Here is a 20,120-nt window from a genome sequence, read left to right on the forward strand (position 1 = left end):
CCCCCAGCCATCCGCCGAGTCGTGCAGCCGCCACCCCTGCGAGGAGCAACCTCCTCCGCGGTCCTGAGCTCCGCGCGCCAAGTCTCCGTAACGGCGCCCACCAGTCTGAACCGGTTTGAAATCGATGCGCGCCACCCACCCCCATGCCATCCTCCCCTCACCCCACATCATCCACTGTTGATGAAACTCCGGCGAGGGTCTCCCGCGCGCGGAGATTTCCCACAGCTCCGGTTTTGCCCTCGTTTCAACTATTTCTTGCACAGACAATGTGTGTTCAGGGACCAGAAAGTTTAAAAAAACAACAACAGCAAAATAACACACAAATCGCACGTCACAAGAAATACATTTTTGGAAAAAAATGGAATGAACGATGTCACAACCGTTTTGGGTTCACAGAACGAATCTAATTGGATTATCTGTCGACAAGGAGGACAATCTCCCCAGTCGGGGGACTGTAATCCCCTAATACAATCGCCAAGCGTTATCCACTACTGACCGTGACCGACTGATTTACTCTTTGAAAAACAGAAAAACAACAGTTTATAATGTGGGTGGTGTGTGGTCGTTGTCGGTTGATGGTTTCGGTGGTGGTGGGCATTTATAAATGCTAATGCTACTCACGTGATGGACCATGGCGTCGGCCACGAAGTTGCCCAGGGTGCACTCGCCGCTGTAGCAGTCGTGGGCGAGCTTGTCGAGCTCGACGAGCGTGCTTCCCACGACCACGGAGCCCTGCGCCTCCACCTCAGCCTTCCAGGGCTTCATCTCTTCCACCATCGCCTGGTCTGAAGTCAAAAACAAAAGCTTCAGAGAGCCTGCTCCCTCTCATCCGCGTAGGGAATTTTTAAAGTCCTCCCAAAAAAATATTTCTCAAGGTTCAATTTTTTGAAATATCTTAAATAACTTTTTATTTTCATTTTTAGTGAAAAAGTTTTTATTTTTCTGGGAAACTTTCGGATTTTAAAATTCCTACTCTGTGTTTTGGAGGTGGGGTAAAGACAAGGAACCTACCCTCTGGCATATCGGCGTCCAAATAGATGGGCTGGCCACCCCAGGACCCCACCTCGCCCTCGTCGTCGAACTGCACCTCGAGGTTGCCGAGGAACTTGGTGTAGGCCGAGGCCTGGACGACGAGCACGGTCCGGCCCGAGGCCTGCCGCACAGCCTCCGGGTACGGGCCGTAGGGCTTCTCGCCGTCCGGGGCCGTGCCTGGACGAGTCAGAGAGAACAGGCATTTTAACGGTGTACGGCAATGACTCAATGTTGCAGTGTGTTGTGTCGACGCTTATCTTGCACTTCAGGCCACGTCAAAATAAGAGTCGTACGTACGACCGGCCGGCCGGCCGGACTACACAACAAGTACCATGCAATAGGTAAAAAAATATTCTTTCGGAAAGGGGGGAAGTACGGGGGTTATCATTCTGTAAAATAATCTTTGTACTCTCCTCTTTCCGAAAACATGCGGTTTCTCCTATTTAATGTAACGTTTTGTTGAAAAGCTGTCGGCCGGCCTACCAGCTGTACGTTCGACCGCACTGATTTTGACGCTCCCCGAGTGTTTGGCAACACGGCTCAGTGCGAGAAAGTTGCTGCATTCGGACGTTCGATGAGGACGACTCAGCGCCTGCCACCGCCTGGGTGGGCAGACCCGCGTCACTCACGTGTGCGACGGGTCGGCCGTCACGCCGTCACGCCCCGCCCCGCCCGCCTCGCCCCGCCCCCAAACCCGGCAGGGGCGTACCGTTGTACAGCAGGGTGTGCGAGTGCGCGCCCACGATCACGTCGGCGTACTTGGTCTTGGCGGCCACGTCCAGGTCGACCTCGATGCCGGCGTGCGAGAGGCCCACGATGATGTCCACGCCCTCGGCCTTGAGCTTGGCCGCCTCCCGGTCCAGCGCCTCCAGCTCGTCGGTGAACCGGAGCTTCTCCGTCTGGGCGATGGTCTGCAGGGCAGGAGGAGGGTTTAGGAAGGGGACGTGTGGGCTCGGTCACGGGGTAGTGCGGGGAGCTCAGCATTACTCCGGGGCCGGCCGCCTCCCGGTGGGCGGGGCGGGGCGGGGCCCGGCCCGGCGCGGGGTGGACCCCGTTCAGAACGCCCACGCCCCCGGCCCGGGCCGCCACCGGCCGCCACCCTGCCGCCCCGGCCCTGTCGGCGACCTCGCGGCCGACCTCCTGGGCGGCGTGCGCGCCGGGTGCAAGGGGGTGGTTCTATCTCCGCCCACCCGCGGCCGTGGCACGGCCCCCAGAGGCCCCCGGACCCCATTGGGCGGCGAGCCCAACCCCCTGGCTCCGCCCCGCCCCGCCCCCGCCCGCCTCGCCCTCACCGGCGTGTCCTTCCAGATGTAGCCCACGATGCCGATGCGGTGGCCGTCCTTCTCCACGACGACCGACGGCGTCCACAGGCCCTTCATACGCTCCTCGGCCGAGTCGTCCATGTTCGCGATCACAAAGGGGAACTCCTTCATGTGCTCGAGGAACGGCGTCAGACCGTCGATCCCGTGGTCGAACTCGTGGTTGCCAATCGTCTGCACAACATGGACCAAAACATAATTTGGGCAATTCCCTTTATTTCCCTTGCTAGAGTATCGTGACGACACGAGAGCGTCGGTCTTCGATAACGTACCAGTGCGTCCCAGGGCAGCTCCCGCATGAAGTGGGCCGTGGCGTTCCAGCGGAAGAGCGAGTACCACAGCGTGCCCTGGAAGTTGTCGCCGCCGTTGAGCACGAGCGCGTTGGGGTTGCGCTTGACCAGGTCGCCGATGGCGGCCGCCACCCGCGGCAGGCCGCCGATGCAGCGGTCGCCGGCCTTGCACTCGCTGGCCTTGGGGGAGACGGGCTCGAAGCGGGCGTGGAAGTCGTTGAGGTGCACGATCTGGAGGCGGAGCGGTGCGGCCGCCCGCACCGTATCCAGGGCGTGCACGGCGCGCAGGTGCGGCGCCGGGGCCAGCAGCAGCAGCGCCGCGGCCGCCGTCAGCAGCGTCAGCATCCTCGGGCTCGCCGTCGTCGCCGTCCTGGGCATCTCTAACTCCGGCCGCTCACTGAGCCCTGCCGGCCGCAGCACGGACGAGTTTGGCGACGTCGTAAACGCGAGAGCGCCAGAGGAGGGCAGCGATAATGCGAGAGCAAGACCTGCTCTCCTCTCCTCCCCCTCCCCCTCCTCTCACCTGCCATCCGCGCAGTGTTGCCAGCCGGGTAGGCAACGCAAGCCCACGAGCTCGCCTGCGCGGAGCGGGCTGCATCCACGCCTGTGTGCCTATAACGATGCACTGCACACCCTCGGCGCGAGTGTAAACAGTGTTCTGCCTCGAGGAGGCAGGCGTAGATCCAGACCGCCCCGCACGTGTGTTCGTGGGAATGCTTTGCCTGTCTGGTTGGCGACGCTTCATGCACACGACCGCATGCACCACGCTCGACCCTGTCGCAGGTCGGCAAGGAGACGCAATTAGAGGCCCCTGGACCGACGAGCACGCCCGTCACACGCCAGTCACACACCAGTCACACCCGTCCGACGCGCGAAGTGACGGCCGAGCCCGGAAGCACTTAGCCGAGGGCCGAGCGCCGAGGGGCAGGGAGGGGCTCGCTCGTTCTGCCGGAATCAACTAGTTTTTGAAGTAAACGTCGTTGTTTCATGTTTGTTATTATTTGTTGAACGTGTTCCTCTCTTTCCCCTATGGAGAATCTATTGTGTGCGATAGTTATTTCATCATTTTCAGTGATTGGTCGGATTGTGGTGTTCCCACTTCAATTACACCCCAAGGAAAACGTAGTTCTCTCGAAGACCTCATATAGTGACCTCGGAAGTCACAATGAGGACTTCGTGAGAAAAACGTTATCCTTGGGACTTCACTACTTACACCCTACTTACTTTGCTTACACTTCGCTTTGATAGAAGGCGACTCGGTACTAAAACTGAACATCCCACCTCAGAGTCGTGCTGCTCTTTATACACTCGCTCCGAGAGGCTGACCTCGGGCCGGCTCCCGGGCCCAACCTAATGCTTCGTGGGCAGCACCGCGGCTCCACCTTGAATGGCTCCACAGAGCTTCAGCACCTATTTTTTTATTTTTTCGGACTTTGCACTTTGCCTTGAGAAAAAGTTGCTACCCCCGTGCAGCGACCTACTTTAAAATAGGCGCGTGAAACGAGAGAGTAGTCATTGTCGCCAACATGAAATGGTCCTCTGGGAGCCTTCGCTCGTCCTCTGGTACTTCCATTTGCTTTTTAACCACGTCTATTTGAGTGTATACTACTCTTAAAAGCACCTAGAGTATTATGAAAGTTTTAGTTTTGTCATTTTGCGTATATATTGAGCAAGTATAGCCTTATGATAGCGATTTGCATTTCTATTTCGGAGCCAGCCCTGCACGGGCGTATCGTCTGCTCCATCTCTGTAGTGTCGTCAGCTTGCTGTTTTTGTGAAGTTGCGACTGTTGCGACATGATTCGCCCGAAATTTACGGAAAGCCTGGCAAGGTTGCGTTTTCTTGATTTGGAGGTAAATTTTGTCTACAGAAAAATTATATCAATATCCTATTTGTGTGTGACATTGCTTATAACTGTCAAAATGACGTTGATTAGACACCAGTCATAGGTTACCGTGCGTACCCTTGAGGGATGCCTGTGTTTCTTCCAATTCAATCTGCTTTCTTCTTCAGGTACCTCATACTTCACTATGCCGCTTTGCCCACACTCCATCGACATTACCAGAAAAAATCAAACAGCGAATTGCAGAGGGACCAGGGCTTGATCATTTCATTTCGGAATCATTAGAAACGGTAAATGAAACTGGTGAAGATTATCAAGGAAAGCTGCGACGTGCCAAGGGTAATTATGGCTTCCTAACAAAAAAAATAATTCTACAGTTGACTTTAAAGTTATAATTCAACTTCCTTATTTACCCTCAAATTTTTGCAGGTGATTCTGAGAGGTTACGATTACCTCCATGGCTTAAAACAAAAATTCCTACAGGCACAAATTTTAGTCGGATAAAAGATCAGTTACGAGGATTAAACTTGCATACCGTTTGTGAGGAAGCAAGATGTCCAAATATAGGTGAATGCTGGGGTGGAGGGAAACATGGTACTGCAACAGCAACTATAATGGTAAGCTATCACTCTGGGCTTTACATTAATTTTGTATTTTTCTGACTTCTCCATTTAATTTGCTGTTCTAAAATTTTGCTAACTGTACAGTTACTTGGTGATACTTGCACAAGAGGATGTCGTTTCTGTTCTGTGAAAACTGCGCGTAAACCTCCACCCCCTGATCCAAAAGAACCCATTAACACTGCTGGTGCCATAGCATCTTGGGGGCTGGACTATGTTGTTCTAACATCAGTCGACAGAGATGGTACTTCAGTAATTCTTCAACTCTATCCAAACTTTACGATCTTTTATTTACATGCCAGTTAACAAACTATCCTTACTTTGTTGCAGATCTGGAGGACGGCGGATCAAATCATTTTGCTGAAACTGTACAGGAAATTAAAAGATTGTAAGTTTTGGTGTATCATTATTTTGGTAATCATTCAAGTCTTTGTAAGTTAGTCTATTCAATCCAGAAATGAATTAACAGTAGATAAATTGCAATTCTGTTCAAAATAATGCAAATTTTCTCTCATTTTCCAGAAATCCTGATATTCTTGTTGAATGCTTAGTACCTGACTTTAGAGGCAATCAGGATCATGTGAAAACTATTGCTTTGTCTGGTCTTGATGTATTTGCTCACAATGTGGAAACTGTAGAAACTTTGACACCTTTTGTCAGGGATCGAAGAGCACATTACAGGTCTGCTTTTTGAATTTGCTTCCTTTATTTTGTCTTAATGTTGTTTCCTGAGATATCAATTTGAATGGAACTTGATTACAGGCAATCACTTGCAGTGCTGAAAGGTGCTAAAAAAGCCAATCCCGATCTCATCACTAAGTCATCCATAATGCTTGGCCTTGGGGAGACAGATGAACAGGTTCAGCAAACAATGAAAGGTACCTCCAACATGCAACTGTTTTAAAATACTTGTATGGAATGGGCTAAGATAAAAATTTCAAAATTATCTGAATTTTGTTTTGTTTTGTCTTGTTAGATTTATTTGATGCTGGAGTCGATTGTGTAACATTAGGCCAGTACATGCAACCAACAAAACGCCATTTGATGGTGAGTATTATTACACTCTGGAAGGCTGATACCCTGCCCTACAAAAATCCTGACATTGTCTCTGTTTTCTAGGTTGTTGAGTATGTAACTCCAGAGAAATTCAAGCATTGGGAAGATGTTGGCAAAAACATGGGTTTCCTTTACACTGCCAGTGGACCCCTTGTCCGAAGTTCATACAAAGCAGGGGAGTTTTTCATTTCTAGTGTACTCAAAAAGAAACGAGCTCTCAAGGATTAGAACCTTGCACTACTCACTAAGTTTTTAAGATTGTGCATAACTTTGTTCAAAATCTGGTCTTATAGTATCTCAGTGAAAAAATTTGGTTTTTTATAAATTTGGAATAGGTTAAAATCAGGTCATAATAATTTATAAAAATACGAGCTTGTAGCAATTGTATTATTCATCAGTTTACAAAATAGAAGATACAGTATATAAAATTTATTTTCTTAAAATGTCCAAATTTCCTGTAAGTCTTGCACAATACATAATGGAAATCTAGATTATGATCACAGTACAAACAACAGTCATGAATGACAAAAATGAATTGTCATGAGACACGAAATACCCAACCAACATAATTTAACATACACTCATTCATTGCATTACTCAAGTCTCCCAGCCAGCCCCCCAGTCGTCCTCATCCCAGTCTGAAGGTTGCGCGTCCTCGGGGTCCTTGGCCTGCAGCAGGACTGGTGAATCGGCCGCACCCAGCTCTCTGGGAGGTACTCGGGCAAACGCACTCTGAGGGGACGGCAGAAGAGGGGGGCTGATGTGCTTCTGCTGATGTAAGACTTCACCTCGGCTGTGCTTCTCGCGGCTCTTCTTCTCAGAATCAATCTTCTCTAGTTCCTCCTCATCCGACCAATTGTCCCAACCATCTTGATCTCCCCAACCGTCTGCCTTCAGAGTATTTGCACAAGGCTTGCTAACAGAGTCGTCGACACAACTCTTCACACTGTCACCAACTGGCGCACTGAATGGCTCTTCCGTGTTTTCAACTTTACCTTCCTCCACATCACTCCATTCGTTTTCAGAAGCATCCCATTCATTGTCATCCTTAGAAGCTTTGCCCATCACAGAGGACTGCAACTGCAAAGAGGTAACTTGCATTGGCTTTTCAGTGGTAACATCTCTCGAGTGGCTCGGAGACACCGGGTCAGAATTTGTGCCCTTTAGGCCAGCTATGATGGAAGCGGAGAATGTCCGCATGAAACGAGGAACAGAATTAAATGAGCGCAGGATCACTGAGCCTGCTTCTGGTATGTGCTTCCTTGCAATTAAGGTTTCAACAATATTTTCGGCGGAGGCAGGCTGAGAGAAAAGCACTCCAGATACCAAATCAGAGTAGGCCGGTGTAGAGAGGAGATCAGCTGTGAGACCATGAGCTATTGCAAGTTCTGCCACTCTTTCTTGAAAAGGCACCTGAAACCACAAAAAGGGAAAGTTAAAGAGATATTGAACAAAGATTTTTTAATAATTAAATATTTCAAATTACCATCAATTGCTGTTGAGAAAGGGCTACAGCTCTGCGATGGGCTTTTGGGTCCTCACTGAGTAGGCAGATAAGAATCAGCAATTGCACATCAGTCCTAGCATCAGTATCACCATCATCATCCTCATCGTTATCGTCATCATCATCTTCTTCGTCACCCTTTTTATCAAAATGCTCTTCCGATTTCTTCTGCACATCTGACAGGAACTGTTCAAGAAGCTGAAACAACAAATGAAGGTATAAAATTTACATCCATGTGTCTAAACCTACAAAATATTAAGAAAAGAGTTGCATCAGATTCTCTTAAAAATAAGACTTACACTGTAAGATAGTGGATATCTACTGAAAATATCAACAATATAGGATGCTTTTTGCTCTGTCCACTTCCCACTATCACAAACCACAGAGTTCAGTAAGAGCTCAGAACAAATCTTGAAAGTGCTAAAAGAAAGATAAATGAATTTTGAAATGACAACTAGAATTTTCTTTCAAATGTAAGGCATAAGTTGTTTCATTAACTCACTTTTGACAATTTCTAGAGAAGGGAGGCCACAAGTCTAAAATGCTCCTAAGAGCATCTCTCTGCTGCCATGATGCAGAATTCTGAATGAGGTTGAGAAAAAGTTCTGATCGTTTTTCCTCATCAAGAATTTCATCATTTGCTACCGTTATCTGAGGCCACGACGAGGCAAGAATAGTTTTTGTATGTGACAAAAGAAGTGTTGGTTCTTGGGTGGTCTCAGTATCACTTTGCTAGAATTTAATAAACAGGTAGAGAACAAAGAAGTCAGTGATGGCTACATTTTTGGTTAAAGAGAAGACTGAGGTAACATTCATAATTTCTATACCTGAAGAATATTGAAGACTTTAAGTCTGTGATCAGGGGATAATTTTTCTTGCATTGCTAAAGGGCGAAGAATTTGTTCCCAATCACCTTTGGATCCATTTAATTTCCCAAGGAAAGACAATTGTTCTATCCTGGAAAGAGCTGCAATCAATTGGGATAGGCTCTCTTCAGCACCTCTCCTAGAAGGAAAAAGACACAAAGTTTTATTATAATTTTCTCCAAAGAAAATCATTGACTTTATAATACAGACACTTACTCAAACTGTTCAATAGAGTTTTTAAATATGTCCAGTATTAAGTTATCCTCAGTTATGTTGCATGATGTTGATATGACTTTTAATAAGTCCACAAGAAATTCTACTGATTTATTATCATTAAAGAATGAATTGTGGAGAAAATTAATTAGGTTACTTTTTTCTCCATAGGTGAGATAGTAATCCCTGAAAAGTATGCGGATTAGAAGAGTAAATCTCAAATTGGGGGGAAAAGGCATAATGTGAACAGATCTCGCAATGCGTGCACAACTTACTTGCAAGAGTTTTCGTCTGGCCATTTATCTGTTAACCACCTTGAGTTGCGGATGTGATCTTTCCAACAAGCAAGCTTTTCCATAGTCTTTTCAGAGTCTGAAAATTCACAATGAAGGAGTGCAGCGGCAATCAGCTCTTCTGCACTTTCATTCGAGAGAGGTCTTCTTTGATTTAAATCAGTAAACAAAACACTCTCAATAACTTGGATGATATCCTCCCCTTTGATATGAACCAAGAGAGGAGTAATAGGTTTGATGGATACATTGCTGGAAACCTGCAGCATACAAATTTACATTAATTTCTTAAACCCCTCTAAAACAATACCTTACCTAAATGCCTGGGCCAAAACTTTACCAGAAGTTGACGCTTCAGATAGATTGCATAGAGTTGGCTTGCTGTCATAGGGCTTGCTAGACTCGAGGGCATTGCTTTAAGAAGTTTGGCTACAAGTGGAATGTTATCTACAGTTAGAGATGACTCCACTGCTTTGATAGTTTGCTTTGGTCCAGAGATAAGTAATTTGTAATCAAGTGCTGGAGTATTAAAAAAAGAAGAGTAATTAGTGTTATTAAACAATGACACAAAGGATATCACATGAGAAAATAGCAACATTTCTTAACATACAGGCAGTTGTAGCTTTCACCTTCCCCAACAACTTGAGGTGATCTTTAGGGAGCAATCGAACATTACGGTGCGAAGGTGCAACTTGGTTCAGTATGGTGTAATACAATTCCAGTAAATTAATTTGCTTTCCATCTATATGTGAAAACACTGAAGTCTCCAACCTTCAAAATTTATAAATTTTTTAGTTGAAATTAAAACAAAATGTGGTGTTTTAGATTAGATTTCTAAAGGTTCAGATACTTACTTTTCTTTTACCACCTCAGGGGCCTCTTGGATAATTTTATTTAAGTCAGAATCAGAGAGGCGATGTTTTACTTCAGACTCTGGCAAGCCGCTTAGGAGGAGGTTAGAGACGTGCTCTGCAACGACTTCAGCACGGTCCACACCATGCCTTGTAGCAAGTGCCAAAGCAAAGCGTAATCTTTCGCTGTCTTCATTCCTAGAAAGAAAAATACAATAGATATGTATTATCGATTTTCATAGATGACTCTACTTACATTGCACACTAATACTTACATGGCAAGCCCCAGAATTGAGTCATGGCGATATTGATCATCAGAGGCAAATCGATTAACGTCAACTCCACAGTCTAAAGTTAAAAGATCTTGAGCTTGCACATAGTCACCAAGCTGAGCTCTCCAGGTAAGTAATTCATTTTGCCATGGATCATCCACAGAATTTGATCTTTGGGCAAGAGAAACCACCTAGAAACAGTACAAAGAGGCTTTAAATCTACAGAAAAAAAACCTAAAATATAATCATTTTCTGAAAAATAATTAATAAATTAATCACATCTCTTCAAACATAACAAAAGCAAATATTATCACCTCTTTTGGGTTGTAGAGAAATACATTCCTGATTTTCTCTTTGTCACCTTTAACAAGATTGCTGTACCATTGGAGGGCTGAATAATACTGAGCTAGTTGTAGGTTTACAGTTGATATGTTTGCTTCAAAAACCCGGTGACTTGCCTCCTTAGCAAACGACTTGGGTAACGAGAGAAGATACCCCATTCCAAGGTGATAGTCTTCAGATAGGAGAGAAAGGGCACATTCTGTCAAAACTGAAATCATATATGAAATAAAAACACACAAAAGTTAACAAATTATTTTAAATACATAAATTTCATAAGAGAAGTGATGGTTTGGTGACACCCACCATTAGGTAAATTCTCTTTTTCAGATTCTTGCTCTAATAAGGATATTCTTAAAAGGGCTTGTTCTAGTTGAAGCTGGGGTGTCATATCAGGGGCAGAGAAGCAGTCGTAACTGCACCCAAGCTTACTAGGAGAGAAAGCTGTTGATTTGTAAAGGGAGGAATAAAAAGCATGACATATGTGATGTTCAGCAGATTTGCTTGTCTTGGAGTCGTTTTTTTCAATACTCTCATCCCAGCTAAAACAATAAGAGAAAAGAAATGAATAAACATACTTGACTTGACCAAAATGTACAATACTTGTTTGTTAGAAACATTTCCTATGAAATAATTACCCAATACGAAGAGCTTTTTTCCAAAATTGAGAATCTCCAACACAGCTCAAGAGGCGTTGAGTTGTCTCTTGAACACTTGATTCTACAGTAGATAAGGACTGGATTAAATCTAAACCAGCAGACTCAGACTGCTGTGACACAGAAAAAATATGATAAAATTAAAAACACACATACATATTTCTTTTCTTAAACCCCTTAATTAAAAGACCTACTTGTGGATTGACATTGTGACCTTCTAAATGTGAGGATAGACTTGAATTGTGCATAACAATTTGTTTTTTAACTACTTGTTGCAAGGACTCCATTTCAAGGGTGCGTCTATCAAAATGAGAAATTTGTCGACTGTCAGCAATTATTTCCTTTTTGAAATTTTCACAGGGTTATAGAAGTAATACAATTGATTGTCTACAGACCTTATGTTCACAAGCTCTTGTAGCATATCAGGAGGACAGTGGTGTAGAGCAAATGATAAAAGCTGTGCTCTAGTTGAGAGATCCTTGAACTCCGCACATTTTGCTAAAGTACTTGCTATACTCCAGCCATTGGTGTAATTTGCGGCAACAAGCCGATTACATGTTTCAGCACAACTGCGGAAATCACTTGCCTGCACATAAAAGCATGAAATCACAGATGTTTTCTTATTATGCTATATTGAACGACTTTAGTAGCAACTACTTCTGTAGTTCTTCTGAAAGATTTCTGGTAATCTAACACATGTCACTCACAGAAAAGGCAGCTTCGGCAACCAGGACTAGTACTCGACCTTGCCTTTCACTGGGGTTGTCAGCATGAATGTTTAACTGTGCAGCTAGTTGTAACAATTTACTTGAATTGCGATGAGCCCCTGACTTTTTTTTCAGACATTCTTCAACAAGTCGCAATCTATCAGGATACAGGCGAACTGTAAACAACAACTGTTAAAGTTTGATTGCTGACAAGGGCAAGATATGAAAAGCAGAACAAAAAAAAAAAAACCTTGTATGGGAAGAATTCTCATTCCAAAATCGTGAAGAAGTTGGAATGCTGATAAGAGATTCCTTTCTTCTTGAATATCTAAATCTTCTGTCGGTAGAAGATACAAACATGCCCTGGCAAAAATAATATTTTTGAATTTTTTTATACACACATTTAATCAAAAATGTAAAACTATAAAATTTATTTTTTAGGGATACATTTTGCATGCTGGACTTACCTTGCAAGTTCCATGGATGGATCAGTTAAGGTTCCAGCTGAATCCATATATTCTCGTGCAGCAGAGAGTACCAGATCAACACACTTCTCTTTCGCTATTTGGGACACTTCAGATCGAGTTGGTGAAGCTGAATTTAAATAACTTCCAGCCAACTTAATTGATGACATGCTTCCAGATGAGAGCAAAGTTGAACAGAAAATCTGCATGAGAAATAGAAAATGATTAACAAACCATATTATTGCATACAGCTTTTGTAGGTGGAGGTAGTGGTGTATTGAATTTTCATGACAAACCTCATAACATGTGCTACAAGTCACACAATTAAAAACAGTTTTCTGCAAATCCAAAAGGTCATTCAGCAAAGATATCCAAACTGCTTCTGATGCAGAGGGGTTACTAAAAAAAGAAAAGAAATAAGGACAGTCATAAATTAGCAGAATAAGGCAGCAATTCAAAAAGAGGAGATGCCTCTTAGTAACAGGGATAATGAATTTGAAAACAACACTAACCTACTGGCTACAGTTCTTGCAACCCGTATAAGAAGTTGAGTTACGGTCAGGTCATCATGTTTATTGTCCCTTATGTAGCCAAGAGATTTGGGTGTACCATTGCGTTGTAGAATAACGCTTGCTGCTAACTCCAGTTCCAAAGAATCCAGTTGTTCTATGTGTGATACCGTAAGTACTCTGTAAAAAGTAAACAAAACCAATTGAGATTAATTATAATACAATCATTGTACGATAAAAAAACATCACCTTCAATTATATTATGTACCTTTGAACGGGAATAGTGATCAGAATTGCCTGAGCCAAGTGCAGGTCATTAGTATCCACATAGGAGTAAATACAGTCTACTGCTATAGTTGATAGCTCATCTGGCGAAAGCCCAGTTGCTAGTTCATCTTGGCCTTCAAAGAACTTAAACAAGGAGAAGAAATAAAGAAATAATCCTCATGAGGAGTACAGCCACAGAAAAGTCATCAAATCATGAATCTTAATGTAATTTCTTTTGAGAACCTACCTTTAATGGCAACAACAAACTTTCATTTGAAATAGACACTAGATAGCTGTGGAGAAGATGGAGCTTCATCCCTGCCTCCTCTTTGTCCAGGCGGTCCAGGTAGGGAAGAAGAAGTGTGTTCATGTCAGAAATAAAAGAGTCCTCTGAAGTCTAGAGGAAGATTAGATTAATGTAGTTTCTGGTCAAAATTGGGAAATTGGAGTCACTTCAGACACTGTAGACAACTAATTAAAGAAAAAAAACCTTACTTACTTTTGACATTAACAATTTTCCTTTCTCTAAGGGCGACTTCTTTTCCAAGTCAGCAAGACTAATGTCTTCTAAAAACAGTTCATAAACTAAAGAGTCTAAAATTTGCAATTCTTGATGAAGATTTACAAGGCCCTGAAATAATGTTGGAGTTGAGCAACAGCTTATGCAAAATCAAAGAGCAATTGTACCTGCATTTACCTCGATATTATTATCCTGTGCTAGCCGCAGTAATATAAGAGCATTGTCAACCATTCTACTTGACCTTTCAATAGCTCTTATTCTTTCAACATACCACTGTTGAATCATTTTTGGAGTCAGTTCATCCACAGGAACCCGGAAAGCAGAAAGACCTGGTTCATGCTCATAAAGCCACTTATTATCCATGTCAGGTGTTTCAAGCTCTAGACCTTTGACATTTCTAAAAAATAAAAAAAATAAAAAAAATGATACAAAATTTATTTTAAAAAATTGTAGATAAATGAGAAATGAGGAAATTGAAGTAATTCTTTATCTATCAGAAAAACCACATATGATAAAATCATACATACTCATAGGGGTATTTTTCACTCCAGTCTGGCTCACGAAGCTGTGACTTTTGCCAAGGAAATACAACACCTTCCGGGGACAGTTCAGGAAGCAGAGATCTAATACAGAAAGGGAAGAACAAAAAATGATGTAGAAGTTTAACTTAGGTTAGATGAATTTTTACAAGCAGTTTTTGTCATTACTTGTATTCCATGGGGCAAACAGTCTCTGGGAAATTACTGAGGATAGGAAGCCAATGGTGTAGTGTTTGACCACTTTGATAAGTAAGCATACATTCAACTGCTTGGCAGTTAGATGCTCTAGCAAACTGAACACAAGCACGTAATGACGAAGATGATCGAAAATCTGCATACACCATGTGTTCAAACAGTTCATCAGCAAGCTGCAATCCACCAAGGATTTTCTGAAAGGATTTAGAAAAGAGAGAATTATTGTAAAACATGCAAAACAATCTAATGAATAATTAAAAATTATAAGCAGGCATAAACACCTCAAACATTGTAAGGCGATCTTTATAACGCAAAAGTGTATGCCGGAACACAAGAAACTCCTTCTGATTATCAGTCATGTCCTCAACATCTTTAACCTTGCGTTTTCCACTCAGGTTTCGAAATGATTCCTTGGATGTTGCTTTAAGGCCAAATTCTAGCAACTCACGAGCTGCAAGAAGTGATTCAGGTACTCGTTCAAGACATTCTCTAAGTACCCATGTCTGGTTAGAAACTTTAGATAGATAATCTCTGATTGTAGCAACGGACACTTTGTTGTTTCGCCACTGTCTTTGGTACACCAAGTCACAATCTAAATTGTATGCATGTGCCAGTGTTAGAGCCTCTCCATATTCTTCATTATCAAGCTGTGTGACATAATGAATTGATTTATTAAAAAAACACGAAGAGACAAGTGGTTTGACAAATGCCAGCAAGGATGCAACTCTGCATTACCTTTCTAGAGTACAGTTCTTCAGGTGTGGTACTACGAAGAGCAAGAAGCCTGTAAGTACGTCTGCACAATTTAAGCCTTCTCCTTTTTGGTCTGAAACGCTCTAAATCTGTCACCAAGTATGCAACTGCATTAAGAACAGTGGCAACACGTTGTACTACTGTGACTGGTGCTTCATCTTCTGCTTCGTCATCACTTAACTCCTCTAAGGAATCCTCCTGAAATGACAAGTTTTAAGTCACAAGAACATGGCTGGTCCACATAAAAAGCCACCTACACCTACCAAACTAACAGTTACCTCAAAAGCTTCTTCACTTGAGTTACGTCCATTGCTCAAAATATCTACATCACATTCAAGTGCAAGAAACCCTTTCTCATTTTGAAACCTTTTAACTTGTGCTGGTCCTGCCAAAAACTCAGGACTTTCACCTAGTAAGTTTTGGAGGCTGGAAATTTCACACACACTAACGGCCCCTGAGTTTCTTACCAACACAAGAGACTGCAAAATTTCAAACAGATTTTTTTCATTAAGAAAAAAAGGTTTTTAAACAATTACATGCGGTTTGAGCACGTGTTGCTATAATTAACTTACCTCTTCTGACCACCAATCTAAATCAATAGGGTAAAAAGATTCATTGGATAAAGACTGACGGATGTTTGAAGAACGCTTTCCATTCGGTGACTCTAGTTCCACTGTCAAAGGGTTCTGAATATTCCAGTCAGGTTGGTTAATTAAAGGCCAAAACCCTTGCAGCCTATGTTGAGAAAACATAAAGACAACTTTAGAAACAGGCCCAAATTTACAGGAATTATATTATCGATAAACATCAATAAGGGAGACTTACCTGATGCCTGGCACAGACCACAATGAGACTTCACCACAGGAATGCAAGGCAGCCATTCTTGTGGCGCACGGTGAAACTTCCATCCGTACTACGTAACTCTAGAGGCAAGAGAAGATATCATGAACAGTTATCAAACAGATGGTTCAACCAAGAAAGGAAGTACCATAAAGATAATTAAGATCACAGTTTGGCTGCCTAATTTGGTTACCAGAAGATTTTTTGATCCAATGAATGGTATTTTCCACATGCTATTTGCAAAACATAAATTTTCATTTTTATTGTGATGGACAATTTGGTAAAATGGGTGGTCATTCAAAATTCTCCAAGCAGTAATTCCAGCTTTGTCTCCAAATTCCTAAAAATAACAATTAAAATAAATAAATAATTGGCTATAGTTACAGAAGTAAAGCTTAGGCAGTAAAAATAAGGATACATGAAACCACCTGCAATTGTAGACTTCCTTTGCACATTACAGGTCCTGCCACAAAAAGCAAGGAATGTGCAGGATGGTATGCTACAGAAGTAATGCCATTACGATACACTGAAGCAAAGGAAAATGAATGGTTTTCTTGGAACCCTTCGGTGGGAGAAACCAAGTAACTGTGCAGCAGACCATTGTAATCAACTGTGACTAACTCGCTGGACCTAAAAAAGAGAGATGAATGTGAGATATTATACAATGTATAAATTCATCAAAAAATCAAAGAAAGGGAAAGTAGAGATACCACTTATGGGATGAAGTGCGAGGTTGAAGGAAGAAGCATGTGGCAAAAGAGTTGGCAGTATCAGGAAAGGTAAGTTCTTGTTTCTGCTTTTCCTGGAAAGTGCAAATAAAGGCATTAGTATTTTTATGCCTAAATTTACAGTCCTTGTGAGGTTTTGAAATGTTTGAACTGTTAACATTGATTGTAGTAAAAACACAGAAGACATACAGGTAATATAGAAAAGAGGTTGCAGCCCATCAGGTCATAAACTCGAATTGTGCCGTTGCTGAACCCCACCGCTAACATAGTGCAGTCAGGGGACCAGCACCATCTTCTCCATTGTGAAAAGGGATCTTTAGGTACTGTAGAGAGGAAAATTTTACTGTAGAGAAAAAATAACAGAACAAAAGATGAAGAGGGACACAATGTGGTTTCTTACATGAAGCTTTTGCTATGACTGATGAATAAGCATCTCGAGAAGAACGAATTTCAAGTGATGAATCTTGTATAATAGCAACAACTTTGCCACCATCCCCAACACACAATCGCCATGGCTGTTGACAAGTGAGTAATCTGAAAAGAGAAAAAAAATTGGAACAAATAAAAATTTGATTGTATTGAAACGGTGTGTGGCACCCAAGGAAACCATTTTTCTCACAACAATATAAATGTAATTTCTTTAAGATCCATGAGGTCATGGTTTTTGCAAATGTTTGGTCAATAGTAATTTCAAAACACATCACGGGGACACTATTGTGACCGATGCGATGATTTTGGGACTAAAACGTTTCCCTACGACAGAGACAGAATATTGCTTTTCAAATGTACCTTTGCACCTGCTCAGATTGTACATTGCGTCCACGAAGGGTAAGGGCACTTTTCAAGAGAGAGGTGAACCCTTCTTGACTTTGAGAGAGACGTTTCTGAAATTAAACAGACAAAATTTTCAAAACATTCAGTGGCATGAGTTCTAACCTCCTGTCCTCCAACAAAGGTTTATGGAGAAGAGAGTTTAACACTATAAAAATAAGGAGTGTCCTTTGAAACTAAACAGTGGTGCTTTAATACACAGACTAAAGCAAAAATACTTCAGCTCAACAGAAGTGATGTGTTGACAGTAGGTTAGAGCGACTGACATCTTTTTACTTAAAACTCACAGGTAATTCTGGGTCAAGCTTCCATTCGGAATACACGAATAGTTCGTACAGAATGCTATTTCCTGATGAAATGTCATGTGAATTACTGACAACGCTTTCGTCCATCGTAAGTTTTATTAGAACATAACATAAACATTTAGAGCAGACATGTCACTGTGGTTCCTTTCACCCCCCCTCCCCACTTCGTTCCCACCCCTCCTACACGTCAACATCAGGGCTGGAAACGTGGGCTCGTGAAAAAAAAAGAGGTTGAAAAAGAACACGAATTTAATGGATTTCGTCTCTGAATAAGAGAATTGATATATTTTTGGTAATACATTGTCATATGAAACTAAACACGTGTGCTGAAATCAGGAAATCAAGTACAGAGGGAAGACAAAAATACCAACCATCGTTTAACGTACCTGAAAAGTTTTCATACGTACATCATACGAACGCGCAATTTTTAAACAGTTTTCTTCACAGAAAATGAATTTAGAGGAATCAAAAGAAGTTCATAAGGTCTGCATCTTTGTGATGATCACATTCAATTAAAAAAATTTATCGAGAATCATTACATAGATAGGTCGCTGAGCGTAGTTAATATTAACACTTATTTAAAAAATATTTTAACTTAAATGTAATTTTACAGTGGGAGTTGATATTATTTGATTGTAAAGGTAAAAACATGTGTGTTTCACCGGGAAAAATGGTGTAGCACCTTACAGGGTCATGTTTTAAAAAATACAATTCAACGCTCTGGACTGTCTACTTTTTCGGCTAGACGAATACTCAAAAATTTCATGTAAGCTTCTTTGAAATGAGAATTGGAAGGCATATAATGTCCTCCAGGGTGCAATATGATTTGCTTCTCTTCACAAAAATCTGCTAGAGCCTTGCTCATCTCTGAAAATGGCAAAGAGAAACAACAAATAAGTACTTTGAATTTTTTTCTCTCAATGGTTGATTAACACCAAGCAGTTACCTTCTGGTATAACAGTGTCACTTTCACCAAACACATGCAATGTCGGTAGACTGAGAGTCTCGTTGTACAAGTTTTGATGTGAAACACAACGAGAAAGGTAGCCAGAGGCAAAAATAGCAAATTTGAAGCTACCCTTTAGTTCTGAAAATATAAACACATTAGAAAAAACAGAATAACTTTGTGATAAAACAGGATTTTTTTAACATTGAACAACTTACTCCCATGTTGTTGTAGACAGCAGAGCAAACTGAGGAAGCAGGCCCCCTGCGAAAACCCTAATATGCCATCAAATGGTCCCTTCTCTAGAAGATATTCATCTACTCGATTGACGCTTTCTTCAAAGCCAAAACATTTTGATTCAAATTCTTTTGAGTCATAGGTTTTCATTTCTTCATTTGTGAACCACCATGCATGCCGAGCTGGGTTAATAAAATAAAATTTAAAAAATGGATAACTTCTCATATTAAAAATAGCATGAAAGCATACAAAAAGTTCTTACGGCCAGAAAATATGTCTCCAGGATCTGCTTCCATGTTAGTTAGATGAGGTGACGAAACATAATCAAACTCTGCCACGCTTTTCACAAGTTTTCGAATGCCTCCCAACTTTTTGTGAAAATATTCACCACTTTGTCCATACCCGTGCAAACAAAGAATCTGTCACCATTAGAAAAATTACAAAAAAATTAGAGTTTGAACAGAATAAACAATATCAAAAAATAAACTTTTCATTATGAAAAGATTTACAATAAAGGGTCAGAAGAGAAAAGAAATAGTTCTTGGTTTTGAGATAATTATAAAGGCACAGTTACAATTACAATCATCATCCAAAGCACATGACAACAGGTGTCAAAGGTAACAAATTCACTGGGCTTTTAAGCAGAGGCAGGCTATATTACTAGGGCTTGTTTGCAAAGAATGACATTTACTTTTAATTTATCCATTTCCATTAAAATGTAGAATTGTGCTGAATCACAAATATCTTCTATAGAAGTGTTTTCTGTCTGTCGAAGCGGCGAAGTTCAATCTTATGAATGCACTTTTGGTTGAGTGTCCTGGTCTCCGGTTAGTTTTCTGCTTTCTTTCGGCGTCTGCTACGATATATTCGAGTTCGATGCAAAAAGTCGACTCTCACACGCCTTTGAGAAATTATGACAACAGCCAACGCAACGTCACTAAAACTTATTTTGCCTTTTCAAGGAAAGGGCCATCATGTTCTTGCTCAATTGAAGTTTTCTTTCTCTAAAATGTCAATTTAAAATTTGACTTGAGCCACTTGAGCTAGAACCGTTCAAACTCATCTTCCTGTCCTGCCACGTTCGTAGTGGTTCCGGTCCGGTGTTCCACTCCTCTCTCCCCTACGTCG

The 20,120-nt window shown here is 42.1% G+C and overlaps 4 protein-coding genes across 6 annotated transcripts in view; 1 reads left to right on the forward strand and 3 right to left on the reverse strand.

Annotated features, from left to right (window-relative positions):
- LOC113210794 (apyrase-like) overlaps positions 1–3,096 on the reverse strand; it is a 5,510-nt gene extending 2,414 nt beyond the window's left edge. The window contains exons 1-5 of the mRNA XM_052277294.1: positions 2,624–3,096; positions 2,325–2,525; positions 1,742–1,943; positions 1,012–1,209; positions 622–785 (exon numbers count right to left, since the gene is read on the reverse strand). Of these exons, the coding sequence (XP_052133254.1) occupies positions 622–785; positions 1,012–1,209; positions 1,742–1,943; positions 2,325–2,525; positions 2,624–3,019 (1,161 nt within the window). The 5' untranslated portion in view covers positions 3,020–3,096. The remainder of the gene's footprint in view (positions 1–621; positions 786–1,011; positions 1,210–1,741; positions 1,944–2,324; positions 2,526–2,623) is intronic.
- Positions 3,097–4,330: 1,234 nt separating this feature from the next.
- Positions 4,331–6,588, forward strand: LOC113210807 (lipoyl synthase, mitochondrial). Its single transcript, XM_026428975.2, has 9 exons — positions 4,331–4,494; positions 4,655–4,823; positions 4,914–5,101; positions 5,192–5,348; positions 5,435–5,492; positions 5,627–5,785; positions 5,867–5,982; positions 6,081–6,151; positions 6,224–6,588. The coding sequence occupies exons 1-9, from the start codon at positions 4,438–4,440 to the stop codon at positions 6,386–6,388; spliced, it is 1,140 nt and encodes a 379-aa protein (XP_026284760.1). The 5' UTR covers positions 4,331–4,437; the 3' UTR covers positions 6,389–6,588.
- Positions 6,527–17,975, reverse strand: LOC113210804 (NBAS subunit of NRZ tethering complex). Of its 2 annotated transcripts, none has more exons than XM_026428973.2 (39): positions 17,792–17,975; positions 17,463–17,557; positions 17,074–17,207; positions 16,863–16,996; positions 16,656–16,747; positions 16,374–16,575; positions 16,139–16,285; positions 15,931–16,028; positions 15,678–15,840; positions 15,384–15,584; positions 15,088–15,303; positions 14,634–14,999; positions 14,326–14,546; positions 14,146–14,241; positions 13,796–14,015; positions 13,598–13,729; positions 13,346–13,495; positions 13,100–13,242; positions 12,835–13,011; positions 12,619–12,721; positions 12,326–12,525; positions 12,109–12,221; positions 11,859–12,034; positions 11,547–11,737; positions 11,346–11,451; positions 11,134–11,261; positions 10,802–11,037; positions 10,471–10,706; positions 10,160–10,347; positions 9,888–10,082; positions 9,644–9,804; positions 9,374–9,552; positions 9,019–9,293; positions 8,747–8,929; positions 8,492–8,669; positions 8,167–8,396; positions 7,964–8,084; positions 7,647–7,862; positions 6,527–7,573 (listed from the first exon to the last, which is right to left on the reverse strand). In XM_026428973.2, the coding sequence occupies exons 1-39, from the start codon at positions 17,894–17,896 to the stop codon at positions 6,758–6,760; spliced, it is 7,323 nt and encodes a 2,440-aa protein (XP_026284758.1). In that variant the 5' UTR covers positions 17,897–17,975; the 3' UTR covers positions 6,527–6,757. The 2 variants fall into 2 exon arrangements, with proteins under 2 accessions (XP_026284758.1, XP_026284757.1); XM_026428972.2 differs by having other exon boundaries at positions 11,134–11,264.
- A 65-nt stretch (positions 17,976–18,040) lies between these two features.
- Positions 18,041–19,969, reverse strand: LOC113210809 (esterase OVCA2). Of its 2 annotated transcripts, none has more exons than XM_026428978.2 (5): positions 19,684–19,969; positions 19,255–19,411; positions 18,974–19,174; positions 18,756–18,896; positions 18,041–18,676 (listed from the first exon to the last, which is right to left on the reverse strand). In XM_026428978.2, exons 1-5 carry the CDS (start codon positions 19,702–19,704, stop codon positions 18,522–18,524), a joined length of 675 nt encoding a protein of 224 aa, XP_026284763.1. In that variant the 5' UTR covers positions 19,705–19,969; the 3' UTR covers positions 18,041–18,521. The 2 variants fall into 2 exon arrangements, with proteins under 2 accessions (XP_026284763.1, XP_026284764.1); XM_026428979.2 differs by lacking the exon at positions 19,684–19,969 and adding an exon at positions 19,502–19,665.
- Positions 19,970–20,120: the final 151 nt, after the last annotated feature.

The sequence above is a fragment of the Frankliniella occidentalis genome, unplaced genomic scaffold (assembly GCF_000697945.3).
Source record: "Frankliniella occidentalis isolate FOCC.00 unplaced genomic scaffold, Focc_3.1 Scaffold9, whole genome shotgun sequence".
Taxonomy (NCBI): Eukaryota; Metazoa; Arthropoda; class Insecta; order Thysanoptera; family Thripidae; genus Frankliniella; species Frankliniella occidentalis.

Bases quoted from the DNA above. Each gene is read 5' to 3' on its own strand.
- LOC113210807 (XM_026428975.2), top strand. From the start codon at position 4,438: ATGATTCGCCCGAAATTTACGGAAAGCCTGGCAAGGTTGCGTTTTCTT. The intron at 4,824-4,913 runs GTAATTATGGCT...AAATTTTTGCAG, and splicing joins AAAGCTGCGACGTGCCAAGG to GTGATTCTGAGAGGTTACGA. The intron at 5,102-5,191 runs GTAAGCTATCAC...CTAACTGTACAG, and splicing joins CTGCAACAGCAACTATAATG to TTACTTGGTGATACTTGCAC.
- LOC113210804 (XM_026428972.2), bottom strand. From the start codon at position 17,896: ATGGACGAAAGCGTTGTCAGTAATTCACATGACATTTCATCAGGAAAT. The intron at 16,748-16,862 runs GTATGTCTTCTG...TGCACTTTCCAG, and splicing joins ACCTCTTTTCTATATTACCT to GAAAAGCAGAAACAAGAACT. The intron at 13,243-13,345 runs GTAGGTTCTCAA...TCCTTGTTTAAG, and splicing joins GTTTGTTGTTGCCATTAAAG to TTCTTTGAAGGCCAAGATGA.
- LOC113210809 (XM_026428978.2), bottom strand. From the start codon at position 19,704: ATGGAAATGGATAAATTAAAA. The intron at 18,897-18,973 runs GTAAGTTGTTCA...TTATATTTTCAG, and splicing joins CTGTCTACAACAACATGGGA to AACTAAAGGGTAGCTTCAAA. The intron at 18,677-18,755 runs GTAACTGCTTGG...TGCCATTTTCAG, and splicing joins TGACACTGTTATACCAGAAG to AGATGAGCAAGGCTCTAGCA.